A 16893-nucleotide genomic window follows, 5' to 3' on the forward strand; every position below is an offset into this window, starting at 1 on the left:
ATTCTATGTATAAAATATCCCAAATTATGTACGATTTATTGGCATAATTTTAGATATTTTGTTGATAGAAGAGTATGTTTTGACCAGTATCTATTATGCCATGGTTTTCGCAGAGTTTAATTGAATTTAAAAAACCAACCAACACCATATTATGTAAATTATAGTCTTAGTTCAATGACAAAAAATACGTATGACTGAAAAATTTAGTGTGGACTATTTATGGCGGATCTTAACAGCCTACCACCACCCTTCAACACAGCGATCTGCTATTTGATTTTCAATGGGTTTTTTTCCCATAAATTAAATAATATCATATAATTACCTATCATCACAATAGGTACTCACTTTTCTGAATCCATAATGTATTGCAAAGTTATGTAGCACGGTCGATCGCGATCCTGATAGTTCTTATTCAAGGTTTATCGATTGTTTTCAAAACCTCTACGTGTCGGCGTAGACACACTGTAGAGGCTATTCTTTGTTAGACACACTATAGAGGCTATTCTTTGTTCTTCACACAGATAATCCTATATTTATTCTATTATCTAGTAATATACTTTGTATATAGTATTTATTTTTGGTATTCGAATAGATTCAACTCACAAACCCGACTCTTGCCAAAATTGTGTCTACTAGAAAAATGAGAGTTTTCATTTATTTTAATATTTGGTTCGGGAAGTGATCTATATTTAGAACAAATCTTTTTACTTCCCGTTGAAGCACAAGGCCCTATGTAGTCCACAGCACTAAATTGTGAATTTCGGTTGTAGTGCCAGTAAAGTTATCGGTTATCGCTTATACTTTGAATGCAATGCGGTAAACTATTTATAGGATTATTATTTTATATTGAAAGAAAATGCTAACATGTTAATTAGTACGTACGAACAAAATATTTAATCATAAATCTTCATTAACTGCGAACATGCATTCGAAGTATAAGTAACAATTAGCACTACGATAGGAACTCGCGTGATCATGCAGCGGCATGATTATAAATAGATGTCCTTGGTTGGAGCCATTGCGGAATTTTACACCGGGTAATGATGATCGGTGACGTTTGCTTATAAGGAGTCTGTTCGAAAAATACACGTATACCTTTATTTTCTACATGTTACTATCTACTTAGGCCACTTAGGGTTTTTTAACTAAATTATTCATCCAGCAGCCGTGCAAAGTGGTTGTTTTCCGATATCCTAAACATATTTACGTAATATTCATAATATATAATAATATGTAGAACATAAAAAATAACAAGAACCTTTAGAAAAAGTATAGTTTTGTAAAATTTCCCAGACATTGTGCAATAAATCTTGTATCAAATATTTCTGGGGGTGCTCTGCACCTGCAACATCTATGAACCGCATTCCACTGTAACCGGGTCATAATGGGCGTGTAGTTGTCCTTCAGCGTTGCATAAATTCCAGGGAGTATACAAGGTTCAACCTTCTGAAGAGCTTAAACGATAATTAACGTGTACTGAAGTATTTATAAATAGCTAAACTTTAATATTATCATAGATGAGAAGACACTTGCGATACAGCTCGCTGTACTTATTTCAGTGTTTTGGAGTCATTTAAAATAAATATATATCCGTCTCCAAACCCACAAATACTCATGACTCTGACATCACGAATATAATAAGAAGTCAGAAATAATCACGACTATGACTTCAGCCCTGGTTTATTTGTTGTTAAATAATATATCTCATCCGTAAAAGTATCCAAGAAATTTACATAGTTACAGACAGCTTCAAGATCTCCAGTCGATATTATGATTGAAATCATATTCCTAAGTTCATTACATTAGCATGAATCTGCAACTGTATGGCCATGGTAAAAGATTTCTTTTTCAGAAATGTGCTCATAATATCACAATCGAAATTTTGTACATATAATGTTCTTTACAAAAAATAACATCCAATTATTATCTACTTACCATATAAACTGAAGTGACTTCCCGCGATTTTTTTATTGAGACAATATAATTAGATTTCTTTTTTTATAGACTTTTTTTTTACCAGCTCAAATATTTGTTATGTCTGCGATTATTAAGTCTTATCGACAAGTATTTTAGATTTGTTGTGAACGTATTCATATATTTTTTTCATTCGCTTGGTTAATTTATTATTTTTTCTTCTGTTATATTTACTCAATGCACATACATATCTGAATATACATAGTGTCTGGAAATCTAATTTACTATCGGAAAATTGTAATTAGGCACACATATGTTCAGTAAATATTATCAATGTTTTAATCTTAATAAATAATCAGGTTCAATGACTCATTTATACTTCAGATATTCTTTTTGATAAATATGGTACAATTTGTGTTATAATTTTTGAATGAAGAATTAAACATTTTTAAATTTTAGATACGTAACATTCATCGAATAAAAAAAATGTTTCATAATATGGAGGGTATCATACACACCTGTTGTAAATTCATTGATAAACCCAAAAAATAAATATGAAATATCTACTTATTTAAAGGGCTTTAATGATCAACATAGGACATGAGTCATGAGTGAATAGGACCTACTGAATTACGTAAATATGTATTTTTATGCCGGGTACTCATTAGCGTGACCGTTGCAGATACAGTAACCACTACGGACGCCAAATAATTAAGTAGTTTGCGAGCCTAATAAATAATTATTTCGTATCTAGAGTTGGTTACAGTATCTGCGCATCTATTCTATACACAAGACTGCTTTCGGCCGCTATCTATAGTAGGAAAGTATCCAAGTATTAACACTTATTGTAACAATTACAATAAGTTAGTTGTAATTGTTACAATAGGTGCTATGTTTTAACAGCACCTATCTTGGCTGTGATACATTTTATAGTGCTTCGCCTAATAAATTATTATTTCGTATCTAAAGTTGGTTACAGTATCTGCGCATCTATTCTATTCACAAGACTGCTTCCGGCCGCTATCTATAGTAGGAAAGTATCCAAGTATTAACACTTATTGTAACAATTACAATAAGTTAGTTGTAATTGTTACAATAGGTGCTATGTTTTAACAGCACCTATCTTGGCTGTGATACATTTTATAGTGCTTCGCCTAATAAATTATCATTTCGTATCTAAAGTTGGTTACAGTATCTGCGCATCTATTCTATACACAAGACTGCTTCCGGCCGCTATCTATAGTAGGAAAGTATCCAAGTATTAATACTGATTGTAACGATTACAATAAGTTAGTTGTAATTGTTACAATAAGTGCTATGTTTTAACAGCACCTCTCTTGGCTGTGATAAATTGTATGGTGAGATAGACCGTTTTGACAGTTCAGACGGCTAACTTATTGTAATTGTTGCAATAAGTGTTAATATTTCGATACTTTCCTACCCTATTTAGCTGCCGTAAATGTGTATAGAATAGATACGCTGGAACGGTTACAGTTACGGATCGCTAATGAGTACCCAGCTTAAGAGAGTATGGGTTTCCTGCAAAGACTATATTTATATTGTGTGTATACTTAGTAGGTAGGTACTACATATTTTGATTATTATTAAAGCCGTTTCATGTATTTTTGTATAATATAATATATTGTATAATATAAATTATGTTGCAATACAATTTACTTTCATTTTATGGTTTAATTATAAATTAATCGATGTTATGTAATATCGTAATTTTATTATTTTAGATATTTCCACAGTTTTTGTAAAAATATCAAAGCGAGAAAATTTATTAATATTTTTTTGTGGCCGACGCTTGCCTACATAATATTATAATATATTGTTTTTTTTATTTTGCAGAGGAAAGAAGAAAAATGGTGGAGTACGCTGATGCAAGTCGCTGTCCCATTCTTCATTGCAGGGATTGGGACGATCGGAGCGGGTTTAGTCCTGGGCCACGTGCAAGTAAGCATAATTTTATTATTATTATTATACAATATTAATGATTTCGAAAAACGTCATACAAAATGAAAGTCATTATAAAAGACCGACACAATCTTTCTTATCATTTTCTAACTGTGTTTCATTGTATGATAGATTTGTGCGATTATAAAATAATTGGATGGCAACAATAACGATTGTTTTCGCTGGTGGGTCAAGAGTGTACGTCTTCTTGAAATTTTGTAAATCCAGATTGCGAGTCAAATATTTAATGAATATAATTATTAAGAAAACAGATTTTATAGTGCCGCTGCAGCCCGGAGTAAACCTTGGCTATCACAATTAGACTCTTTTGTTCAGGTCAGTCTTCCGGTATTCTTCACCAGTTGATAATTGTCAGCATTCGATCTTGCTAGCTGCCCTCCATTTTCCATCTGGTCTACTAAATGTGACGCTCTTCCACTGTGCTTAACCGTATATTATACGTGTCACGTGGATGGTCCATATCTAGCATTTAATTCATTTTACACATTCACTTGATTGTAGAAACATTGATAAATGCCATCCTCACAGATGAGCCCAAAATCTTCTGCCAGAATCAAAAGTCGTCAGTATCCACGAACCGTATTACAAATACTACTTCACCCTATTACGTCACAGCATTGGAGAATATGGCAAGTACAAGATCGCGCCACTTACCCTACGGGTCTATTCTTTACACAAGGCGGTGTCGACGGTAGTTTATCATATTATATATGTATTGAGGCGGTTAATTGTTACAATAAGTTAACTGTCTAAACTGTAAAAAAGTGCTATGTTTTAACAGCCCCTCTCTTGACTGTGCTAACTTTTAGAGCGAGATAGACAGTTTTGACGGTTTAGACGGCTAACTTATTGTAACAATTATAATACCTCAATACATAAATATGATAAACTACCGCCTTGTGTATAGAATAAACCAACTGGGTCGCTTTTGTAACTCCGTTGTAGGGTGAGGAAGGCCTTACCTGTGACGGAATCCTTGAGGCTGTGCCACAATGGTACGGAGTGTCGCACTCTTCGGCGACATCCGGCACACATGTCCAAGTTACATGAAACGTTTCTTCATGACTACCTACTTCAATCACCGATTGTCTGACAAGTTCGCTCACTAATGCAAGTGTTTGTAATGCGGTCGTACCAATGTATCCATAAGATTCGGCAAAGACATCTATTCTTTAAGCTCAAAAGACGAATCCTTTGGAATCTGGTAAGATGATATATGTCTCACAACAATACAACGCTACGCTTCAAACAAACGACAATTAGTTATTAGAAGAGATAGCCTTAGCTGAATGAAGCCCCACTGTCCCCATGCTCTTTTTTATTTTCTAAAACTCTTTCTTTAAGCACCAAAGTGCATGATTGCTACATCAATCACATGCAGCTTTGTTTCGGAACTAGGAAGCGTGGCACTAAAATCTTTTAATCTTGACACGTGTATAGCGTCATGGAAGGCGACCGTGCACAAATCGCGGCTGCATATACATGGCGGTTAGAGATGAGGTAACTCAAATCATCTCCCCATGCGGAGTCTACGTGGCACAATACCGATCATAACCATGGTTTATCTTTATATAAGTAGACGGACTTTTTTTTAGTTCTTTTACAAATTTAATTTAATTATTATATATATTTCCACATCAAAATGGCAATAATAAGCTCAATATAAAAGAAAATAATGATGTATTATTGTAATATATGTTAACGGGGAAAATATTATGTAAATTTAATCGGACATCTTTATTCATTCGATATCGTCACACGGTCACTAGGTATCTCTGCGGATGACATATTTACCATTGCTATCCACCGTAGAGCGAATGTTTCATGTCGGATATACACTGCCTGTTAAATTGTGTATTCATAAATATGTGCATTAGGATCCAAAACATTCACCATCGAAAATAAAATATTTAACACACCGTGGAACTACATAATTATAATGTACTTAATCATGAAACACATATTATGACTAATAACCATTTAATAAGAGCATTATTATAGTTAATATAACAACACAGAAAATTACCCGGGTAGATTATTCAGAAAATTACAGTTTAAGTACGTATTCACATAATCTTCGTTGATTTCATTTGAATAGTGTGACGTCAAATAGTGTAGATAAAAAAAATACTAATATCTATATTGTATGTCTTAGGGAAATCCGTTCACTGAATCACATCGCGATTAGGTTAGGTAAGTGTTTTCAAGCGTGCAATTGAACATTACACTCTTAAATCTTAAAAGAGAATCATAGTAATTCTTAGATAGCTTTATTTTTAGATAAGTTAAAAGCGACAATTGTAATTTATACTTCATAGATTAAAAAAATTGCCGCTAATAGAACTAGGTACTAATATTAGTTACCACTATTGAAAAAATTAAAAAGCTCCTAAACGTTTACGTTCAATTTGTGATTAATTAGTAGGTAGTGATCATGGCCCCCACAAGGGGGGGGCTGACAGGGCTCTAGCCTGGGTGCCCGGACTCTGAGGGGGGGGGGGCGGCGTGACGGGTTGACCTGATATGTGAGATAAACACACATCACAAATTTGCCCTAATGGGAAAAACAAATCGCGTTATTTTAATGGAAGGGTATAACATTTCAAAATGTCTAGTTGTGTGATGCATTTTTTTATTATTGTGTCGATATTCGACAACTTCATAATTCAAGTGAATTTATTCAACATTACAGAAAAGCGCTAAAAATACAACGAATACCTTAGCCTGAAACAACATTTAGAAAACGACTTTGTAGAGCGTCCCACTGTCTTCTCTAGTGATGGGTAGGGGGGCCCGATTCACGATGTCGGGGGACATGGTAGTGATACTTAGAGCCAACGTCAGGGAGTTTGTTTTTATTTTAAATTAACCCTACATTATGTAGACTGTAGAGTAATGGAATATATGAATGACATATTTTCTTTTGATATAAGACACGTTGATAGTAAAAAAACATAGGTGAAGGTACATTAGGTAATTATTATTATTATTATTAATCACTTTGTCGGTAAGGATAAGCTATTACACTATTACAATATTGTGTTATTATTATTATTACCTACTAAACAAATCAACAGGTAGAACGTTTTGCGTAAATGTAGCGTATCGATATTTTGGAGACATATTACCATGGAAACATTTTCAGGCTTCGGAGATAACTGACTATTGGCTTTCAATTTTAAAGCCACGCAAAAATTCTTAATTTTTTTTTTTGTTGCAGAGTAAAGAGTGAGTTAACTGAGTTACTGATACAGCGTTTTATAACCGTTCTGTTTCAGAATTACACTCTTCTCTGTAACTATATATTTTGCAAAATTTTCGACGAGGGTTCAGGCATTTACACCAATTTAACATTATCTGATATCAATGGGTACCGTTTACCTGCCTAATATTTACGAAATGCTTAATATATTATGTAAATTAAAACAGTGAAAATTATCTAAAATAGCATCTCGTCTGATAGTAGGTATATGTCCTACTTATATAATAATATATACATCGCTGACAAATCAGTTGGTTAATTATATATTACATTACTAAACTGCAGAAGCTCGTAGTATAAGAAATATATAAATCCACGAATACAGCGGAAAACGCATTTTGAAAATAGCCGATAAACTGGATTGTTTGTTAGTTTGGGTTAGTTTAGGTTAGGTTTGGTTAGGTTTGGTTAGGTTAACCTAACAAATAATTCAGTTTATCGGCTATTTTAAAAATGCGTTTTCCGCTGTATTCCGTATAACCGAACAGTACCAAAAAACAATATATTGTATTGTTTTTGCTGCCAGACTGGGGACCAAACCCGCACCCACGCTCACTGCTCTAGACGGTCGTCCTGCTAACTACGCCACCGTGAGGACATTACTGTGTTATTGTATTACTTATATATATTCAAGCTTTTTTTCAATGTAATATCACTACAATAAGCCGATGTTTTAGAGCAATAGTGAAGTAATCACATAAATCATTGGGAGTCGAACCTGGCGCATTACGCATTAGACTACGAGTCCCGCCGAGTTATACATAGTTAGATATTCAGTACCTACTCGCAGTGACGTCCCGTAGGGGTAGGCAGATTGAGCGTCGCTTGGGGGCGGCAGTTACTCGAAGTGCGGCAAATCGAGAAGAATCATTAGGTATATCTATATAAATAGGTACCTAAACTTAGTAATCACGGAAATATCTCTCCATTAAAAAAATCAGCTCACTGGTTGGAAACAAAATGTATTAATTAACATAGAATGTTTAACCGGAGTGTATTTTTTTGCCGGGTTTGCGATGTCTAGTTTACTTCCGTTGTCCTTGGACGTCACATCCTTGATGACCAACAATAACACGTGCAGATTTGAGAATTATAGGTAGGTACATATTACTCACCTAATTATTTTATCCAAATATTTTTGCCATGTAACAACTACAACTCGCAAGTTAAAGTTGTCAGGTGTATATTTAAATGTATCTGAAAACCGTGGACTCGCAATATTGTCTTTTGAAGTAGAGCTGGCATTTAAATTAGACCTATATATTTTGTTAGTAATATATACATACAACAGATTTCTTAGATATTGAAGTCATGGAAGGATGATACAAAATATTGTATAAAAAAATGGGGTGGCATTTTGGCGCTGCCTAGGGGCGGCATTTTGTCTAGCGACGTCACTGCCTACTCGATGTGATAGATATAAAAAATGCGGAAATGGCAATGGGCTGCACATCTCGTTTGCCACACAATAATAACCAACGGGAAAAGGCAAGATTTAAAGTATGTAGCAACATTTAAGCAGATATGTACGTTTGCAGAATATGAAAATGTTGTAAATAAATCAACGCGGGTTTGCAATGTTCATCATATTCATATGTATTCATATGTTTACTAAATATTTAATTTTGTTTGATCAGACCCGACCTAGATGTATATGAGCAGGGTAATGTACGATGCTCCAAAATGAGTACGAATATAATGACGTTACATTTATCACAATAATACGCGAAAAGTACCAACTGAAGTTTCCTCTCGACTGTGTACAGTGGCAATTCTTTTTTTAGCATACGCGTTAAAATAATATGATCATTAGAGGTATCTACTTATAAAACCCAGGAAATTTTTAACATCCGTCTATTCCACACGATCATTAAATATGAGCCAAATAGCAGGTGAATTATTCTAGTTAAAATTAATGACTTTTGAGGATAACCCACGTGTCAAAAAAAGACTTATGTCTGTTATATTATATATAAATAGGCATACCTACTCGTAAGTTAATTGGGGAAAATCATAAAATAACACGACACAAAATGTAGTATACCAATTATAAGTGGTTCCATAATTTCTGACTGATATATGTGATGTTTACCGATAATGTGCTAGCCAATGGACAAAAATTTGGGTGAAAATGAAATTTAAAAATCATTATTCTGAAGAAGGTGTTCAATACAATCACCTGAAGGTATTAGGGATTATAATTTCGAATAGAATTTTATTATTACGGTATTTTTATATTGGCTGCGTATAGTGGCCTAGACAGAGACAATAACCAATGCTTGGATTCTGCATGAGCTGCACATCAATGACAGACTTCCTTGCGTCATTTTTTTGTGATTCTTTGGTCATACTGTTCGCTGTGGGCCGGAAAATCTTGAAAGATTAATTTCTCCTAGGCAGTGTCTGGAAAAATAGATAGTGGGCGAACACCGATATCAACTAAAATAATTTACAAGAAAACCATAAGTCTTGCAGAGGACATGGAATACTGGACTTACCACAATATTGATTCCGGAGTTATCACGATCCATTGTGATGAGGGTTACGATGAGGAAGAGAGAGATATTGAAATAGATGCTTACTGTTTTTTGACGAAAGTAATATTTTTCTTAAAATTTTTCATCTGAACTGTGATTAATTATTTTCTACGTTATGTAAAGATAATTGTTTTTCAATTTACATCTTTGATAAAACGATGTTTTCTTTTTGTTTCAGACATGGCCCGTCTTTACGAATGTGTCCGCGATATTCGTCCTCGTCCCTTCCCTGTCAGGCCTAAAAGGTAATATTTGTAATTTAAAAAACCCTTTCTCTATGATTTATCCGAAATCTACTATTTATTGTCCAGGCACTTCATTGAAAATGCTATAGTAATTATTGAAACAGTAGATAAACTTTCGCCTCCTACATCGTCAGGAACACTACTAACTACCGTCTCATCTGCAACACCTATCCACCGTCGAAGTAAAATAATATATTAGTAAAAAAAAAATTTAAGTGTTCTGTTTTTTTTTTCATATCTCGACATTGATCTGATATCCTTGATACTAATACATTGTGTTGTCAAAGTTGTTAAGAATTGGCGTTACCTTTTCTCTCGTGTTTATGTGATATTTTGGTACCTACCTACCTAGTTTAAATCAATCAAAAATTATATTTTTTACATATAGCTACAATATACGTTTATGTATTATTATTTACTAATTGAAAATTTTTATCTGTTTGTAAACATTTTAAATAAAGGGGACAAGGTTGGATTTACAAAAGAAGAATTGCATTTTCAAGTGTTTGTTTACCTACTCAATAGTATTTTTAAGTGTTTTTTTTTCTACAATTAAGTATGTGGTAGGTACGAATATATTGATACATTAAGATTACTAAAGACACTGCACTTCTGATACTAATTAGTGCATTTCTTGAAGTTATTTGAAACTGTGTCAACTGATTTGAAGATAATGGGAACGCGATTATATTCAATACCATGCACCGTAGACCTGAGACGAGTAAGTAATCTTTTATCGAAAGCATTTTTATCAAGAAATAAGTAATCTATCCTGATAATTAATATGTTGCTAGCTGCCCAGCAGTTAATGTTCTCTATGGGAGTAAATTTTATCTGGTATGGGACTTTCTATTTGTTATTCAAAATAATTTATAATATACCTAATTAGGAACATTTTTTCATTGCGTAGTGCGAATGAAAACAATGTATAATATAGGTATTTTAAAATTGGAACATCTGCCGTGACAATAAAAATGTTACTTATACCGCCTGTATACGTGCATGGATTTATTGGCAGCAATATTTTAAACTATCGTGACAATAATTTTACTGTTTACACGTAAAAGTACTGACTGTCTCTCCAATATCATTCTTCAAAAGTAAGCGAGACGCGATGTTGTCATTTTATGGTACTATTTGACAGTTAGTGAAAATGAGTATAGTTCGATTTTTTGCCGGCAGGTTCGCCACTATCGCTCTAATGCGCAGGCGCAGATCGAAAAAATCCCTACTGTCATATGAAATTTCAGATGCTTCCAAACTTTTTTGATTCATGCATACAAGCTTGCAACTGCAGGATAATACCTAGATGTTTACCCATACATTTTCATGTTATGGCCGCGATAATACTTACTGCCAACAGTTAATGTGTAAACGGGGTAATATGTTTCAAAATACTCTTCATAACTATATTAAATATAGTTAATAATCTATTACTAGCTGCCCGGTACTGTACGGACTCCCTATGCAAATGTCACGCGATCTAAGACTTTAATAGGTATTATACCTAGGTTGTGAAAAATAAAATTCGTACAAGAGTGAAAATTATTAATTTTGGTTATAATATTTCATGAAAATGGATTATTATATCATCACTATTTAAAATTAATTTGTAAATAAGTTTTAAAATGTAGGTAGGTAGGTACCTTGTCCACTCTTTGCCAGTGCATATATCCTATACTTAGGTACTAATATTTTTTAATCTCGTATAAAATTAGTAAGATCTAAAAAATGCTACACTCTATTATAGGTAATATCTAACATATACATATAACGGAAAATACCCTACGAAATTAATATAAGTATATTTAATATACATAGTTATTAGTTAGAAAAATCTTGGGCCCACAAACAAAAAGTGGCAAATACACATTTTTCGTTTGCAGTGGGAGTGTACTGCCTATCGGGTAGCGTATCTATCGTTCAAATTTTGCACCAAATCGTACCTACTAAATACTGGCGCCCAATGAGGGCAATAATTTTGACTTCAATAAAAACCTTAAAATAATGGTGTTACAAATTTCGAGCCTTGTTTAAATAACATGAGGTTTACTGATATTAATTATTACATTGTAATATTACATATACGTATGACTAACATTCTGCAGACAAATATACATTATATTCATATGTTTATGCACAACTCGGAAAAGCCTCAGATACACACTTATTAAATAAGCCGTTGATAAACATTTTACCTATTGGGGTTCAAACACACATATTTCGGTTGCCGGTCAGTCACTGATCTGTCGACCAGTTCGTCGCAATTTGTTTGTGGAATGTATAATTAAATAATCTTTTTATAAAATGGGATTCTACACTGTGACTATTCAATTAATTAAAATCTATCTATATCTAATTAGAGTCTTAAATAAAACAAATTTAAAACTATTAATTAGTCGACCACTTACAACAGTTTATAGGAGTAGGTATCTATTCGGATGCAGAAGTACTATAAATAACTTCTAGCATGATCCCAACATTGTCAATCCCCGGAAGAAGGATTATTATGGTGTCTAAAGCCGCATTTATACCAAGCGAGCGAATGTTCGTTCTTCCTCCACTCCGAGAAATTCTTATGCTCGCTGAACAATAAGCGGAGAATATCGCTGGAGTGGGGGAAGAACAAACATTCGCTCGCTTGGTCTAAATGCGGCTTAACAACATGAACGGAAATTTGTACGTATACAGTTCGCCGTATCACACTTCACCGTATCGGAAATATATGGTCGTATATTAAAGACCGTCCAACCTATTTGGGTCGTATAGTAATGAGATAAATCCATATCTAAATAAGACACGGCTCTTGTCGGTTTACAGCAGGCATGCCCAACCCGCGGCCCAAATGAAGACTGTTTGCGGCCCAAGTCGCAATTGAAGTTTTCAGCTTTCTATATTTTGCATTTTGGTATTCATACAATACAAAATACCGTTCTCGTAAATTTACCACATTTAACGTGGAGGTGGAATCAGCGCCTCCAAATTTTACTAATGGAGCTAATAGAACTGCCATCAAGCATGCAGTTAAAATGCATGTTCGAAGGGAATAAGCATGAGTTTTATCAGAAATAATATATCCTCGAAGATATATTATCCAAAATTAAAACGATTGGCAATGTGCATTACAGTAGCATTTGGTATTACAAATCGCTGCAAATCGTTCTTTTCGAAATTAATTGTAGTAAAACCGAAATGTCGCACCAGTGGGTCTATTCTATACTTATCGAACACTAAATTGATAAATAGTATCAAACTTAGGGTAGGTTTGTATCAAAATATTAGCACTTATTGTAACAATTACACGAAGCCGGTTTTTATTGTTGCAATAAGTGCGATATTTTAACAGCAGCAAGATAGGTGCTGTTAAAATATAGCACTTATTGCAACAATAAAAACCGGCTTCGTGTAATTGTTACAATAAGTGCTAATATTTTGATACAAACCTACCCTAAGTGTGATAATATTTTTCACTTTATCACTTTAGCGGTCGATAAGCATAGAATAGACCCACAGGTTGCTCAATGAAAACATGATCAATCAACTGCGATGCGCGTCAGCTAAATTACCAGTCAATATGAAAAATATATCAAACAATATACATACAAAAACAAGTGTCACATTAATTATAATATGGTAATAAAATATTTTGAATAAGTTGTTTTATTTTTTATATATATGTGACCTATGTGGTCAGTAATATTTTTTTTGGCCCACCAAACGATTTGGATTCGGCACCCCTGGTTTACATGAAGCCAGCGGCAAACTGATTTTTAAAATAGTCGATATACTGGATTATTTGTCAGTTTAGGCTAGGTTAAGGTAGGTTAAGTTAGATAAGATTTTCATTCTTGAATTTTGCCAAAATCGGCTATGAAAATTGAATTAATGTTCATATTGAATCTAATAAAATTGGAGACCGTATAGAATACGGTCATCTCTTTCAGATAGAGGGATCACGGCGAACTGTGATACGGTGAAATGTTTTACGTACAATTTACGTGTAACCGTCTAACAATACTAATTTACTAGTCCCGCCTAAGCTGAGGTTTAGACGTTTAGAGGTTCCACAAAAACAGTCAACATATTAATTGTGAATATCCTAGTTTCCCATATGATTGAGTTATTTCAATTGATTAGATTTTCAATAAAATCAACTCTGACGTACTTAGGCATACATAAATATGCTAAAAAAATAACGGCATGTTTTTGTAGGTAAGTAGGTATCATGTTTTGTTGGTTTGTTAGGCATTCCATCAATATAAGTCATCAGTGTAATTTAATGGCTGTAATTAATGATGGAATCATTCACATTACGACACAAAGTAATGAATTGCATGAATATTTTACAATCTATGGTTTTATTGCAGCCTAATCCTATCATTATGATTACAAGGTGTACCTACCTCTCTGGAATCAGGGTCAACAACTGAATAATTCATAATAGAAATAAAGAAAGCAGTCATATTATTGTGCAATATTATTATCTTTAAGTTTTGATTACATTGAGATGCACGTTGAGTACTATCACGTGACGTCACAGTAAGATGCCGCCACAGGAAAAAGTGTGTAATATTGTTTTTCTTGGTATTTAAAATGTCAGATTGATGCTCCCATCCCGTAGCACATTTTGAACCTTTAAAAACGAACATTGTCAGCAAAATCTGCCGAAATCTTCAGAACAATAATGAGGTCACCTCACGCGTACCGCACTGCATCGATACCCGCATGACTCAATGAACGTTTTTGATCATTTTCTACATGCCTACACATTTTTGCGTGTTTTTTGTTTTTTAACGGTTGACACTATGTATTTTCTATGAGAATGTTGTCTATTATCTATGGTCTGCAGGTTGGGTTATGTTGAAAATATTATCTATGGATGTGTATCGCAAGTAATTTTAATGTACGCACACATAGAAACTCTTAAAATTATTTGAAATCGGCATGAATAATAATTCAAAATACTAATGCATTAGAGTTGGCACTCTCCATCATTGAATTTACAGACACGATGATCGATCAAAATATTCTACAAAATGAAGAAACCCTAGACTAAATTTGTCGCCGTGACAGTACGCGACGTGCATCTCAATATAATCACAACTTTAAACTCAACTGGATGTGAACGAATGAATTTTTAATTAAATACAGATTTAATGTTTTTTTTAATTCTACAATGTCTCTGTATAGATTATTATTACATATTATAGTTTTATTTCAAGTCGGTATTTCATGTTAGAGATGAATATATTTTATTTGATGCCTTATAGTGGTTTATCATTATTACAATGTAGCGCTAAAAAAATATTTAATTCGTTGGAAAATTCCCTTCGACTGACAACCCTAATATTCTATAATCCTGCTCACATAAAAACATTACGAGTTTTATCTCACTATCTGAAATCTGTGAGGATACCATTAATATATTAACTCTCCGGACAGATTTCTACTTAATTCTAGATTAGAGAGGATTTTTCCTGTTAAAAAAAAAATTTATATGCTTTTTATTTATTTTTCTGTGTTTGTAAAACAGTTAAGGATAATTCATAATAATATTCTTCCCTACTATCCGAAATAGTGGTTGGGTCAACAAACAATGCTCGTGAAAACGGCTGTCAATAAAGATGCCTCGATATTGTAATTTCCTAATACTTACCTCGTTTCGAGAATTCTCGAGAAATTAATTTTCTGATGTTTCGAGAATTCTCATTTCTCTAGAAATCATCAAAAGTGACACAAGGATGTTGAAACAAAAAAAGAAAAATTTTAATAAATCGCGCGTTAAAAAAATGGCAAAAGAAAATCTAAAAAAGGCCTCGCTCGACTTTGAAGCAAAACAGATTTTTTTAAATAGTTTTTGCTAAGCCAAAAAAGTTCTCGAATTTTATCTGAAATGGATTCGGTCGACAGAAAATATGGAACGGATGAGTAAAAAAAAATAAGGATATTCTTGAGAAGAAAAAATGTTTTTCAAAAATATATTGTGTACTCGAGAATCCAAATTACTTTTACGTTCAACTTGATTCTCGTTAATGCACGATGTTTGTACGTAATTACGATGCTCATCCGGGGCACCGTATCTTCTATATAGCTGCTTATAATAATACAAAAAATGCCACCCTGTATTAGAAAAATGTTGTGCTAATTATTTAAATTTATCAACAATACGCAAGCTGCATAAGTAGTCAGCATGAATCATTAACGTCACCCACTTCAATAATTCAAATGTTGTTTATATTCAGACTGGCGTTACATATCCATATCTACTTCCACAAAATCAAATACTTACACCGAAATAACGATAACACCTCTCTATTAAGGTGTAGCAATTAAATGGTAGAATTGTGTCAGATTTTTGTGGCATGCAGGCGACTCTTTTAAGTGTTGGTATCGATATTTTCAAATGAAACCGGTAGAGGAAGGGCAGATTCTTCTGGCATTGCAACCACGATGGAGTCATTTTAGAACGGTGTTAGGCCCGTTTCAGACGGGACACCGGTATCGCGCTCGATATAATATAGGAGGCCTTTGTATTCGAATAAAGGGGCCTTTGTATTATGTTTATGAAAGCCCCAGAGCTAATGAGTCAACGCATAATTTTGCGTTATAAATTAGAACATAAAACTGGCTGCGGTAATAAAAACAAGTGTATCGGTGGCTTGAGAATGTAGCGGCCGACGGAAAAGTGTACCGGACACGCGTTGACTCATTAGCTCTGAGGCATTCATAAACATAATACAAAGGCCTCCTATATTATATCGAGCGCGACACCGGTGTCCCGTCTGAAACGGGCCTAACACCGTTCTAAAATGACTCCATCGTGGCTGCAACACCAAAAGAATCTGCCCTTCCTCTACCTGTAGTGTTTTGAAAACAAAATAATATCTTCACATTTACTTTTGTATGCGAATCTAATCTTAAATGAAGGACTCCTGAAGACACCCGAATCAAAGTG

At 33.7% G+C, this 16893-nt stretch overlaps 1 protein-coding gene across 1 annotated transcript in view; it reads left to right on the forward strand.

The window, feature by feature from the left end:
- Nucleotides 1-16893, forward strand: part of LOC147067421 (solute carrier family 41 member 1-like) — a 96689-nt gene that overhangs the window by 64378 nt on the left and 15418 nt on the right. The window contains exons 4-5 of the mRNA XM_085953952.1: nucleotides 3769-3873; nucleotides 9872-9938. Of these exons, the coding sequence (XP_085810078.1) occupies nucleotides 3769-3873; nucleotides 9872-9938 (172 nt within the window). The remainder of the gene's footprint in view (nucleotides 1-3768; nucleotides 3874-9871; nucleotides 9939-16893) is intronic.

The sequence above is a fragment of the Rhyacophila brunnea genome, unplaced genomic scaffold (genome assembly GCF_057557595.1).
Source record: "Rhyacophila brunnea isolate RB1 unplaced genomic scaffold, BYU_Rbru_1.0 scaffold_4, whole genome shotgun sequence".
Taxonomy (NCBI): domain Eukaryota; kingdom Metazoa; phylum Arthropoda; class Insecta; order Trichoptera; family Rhyacophilidae; genus Rhyacophila; species Rhyacophila brunnea.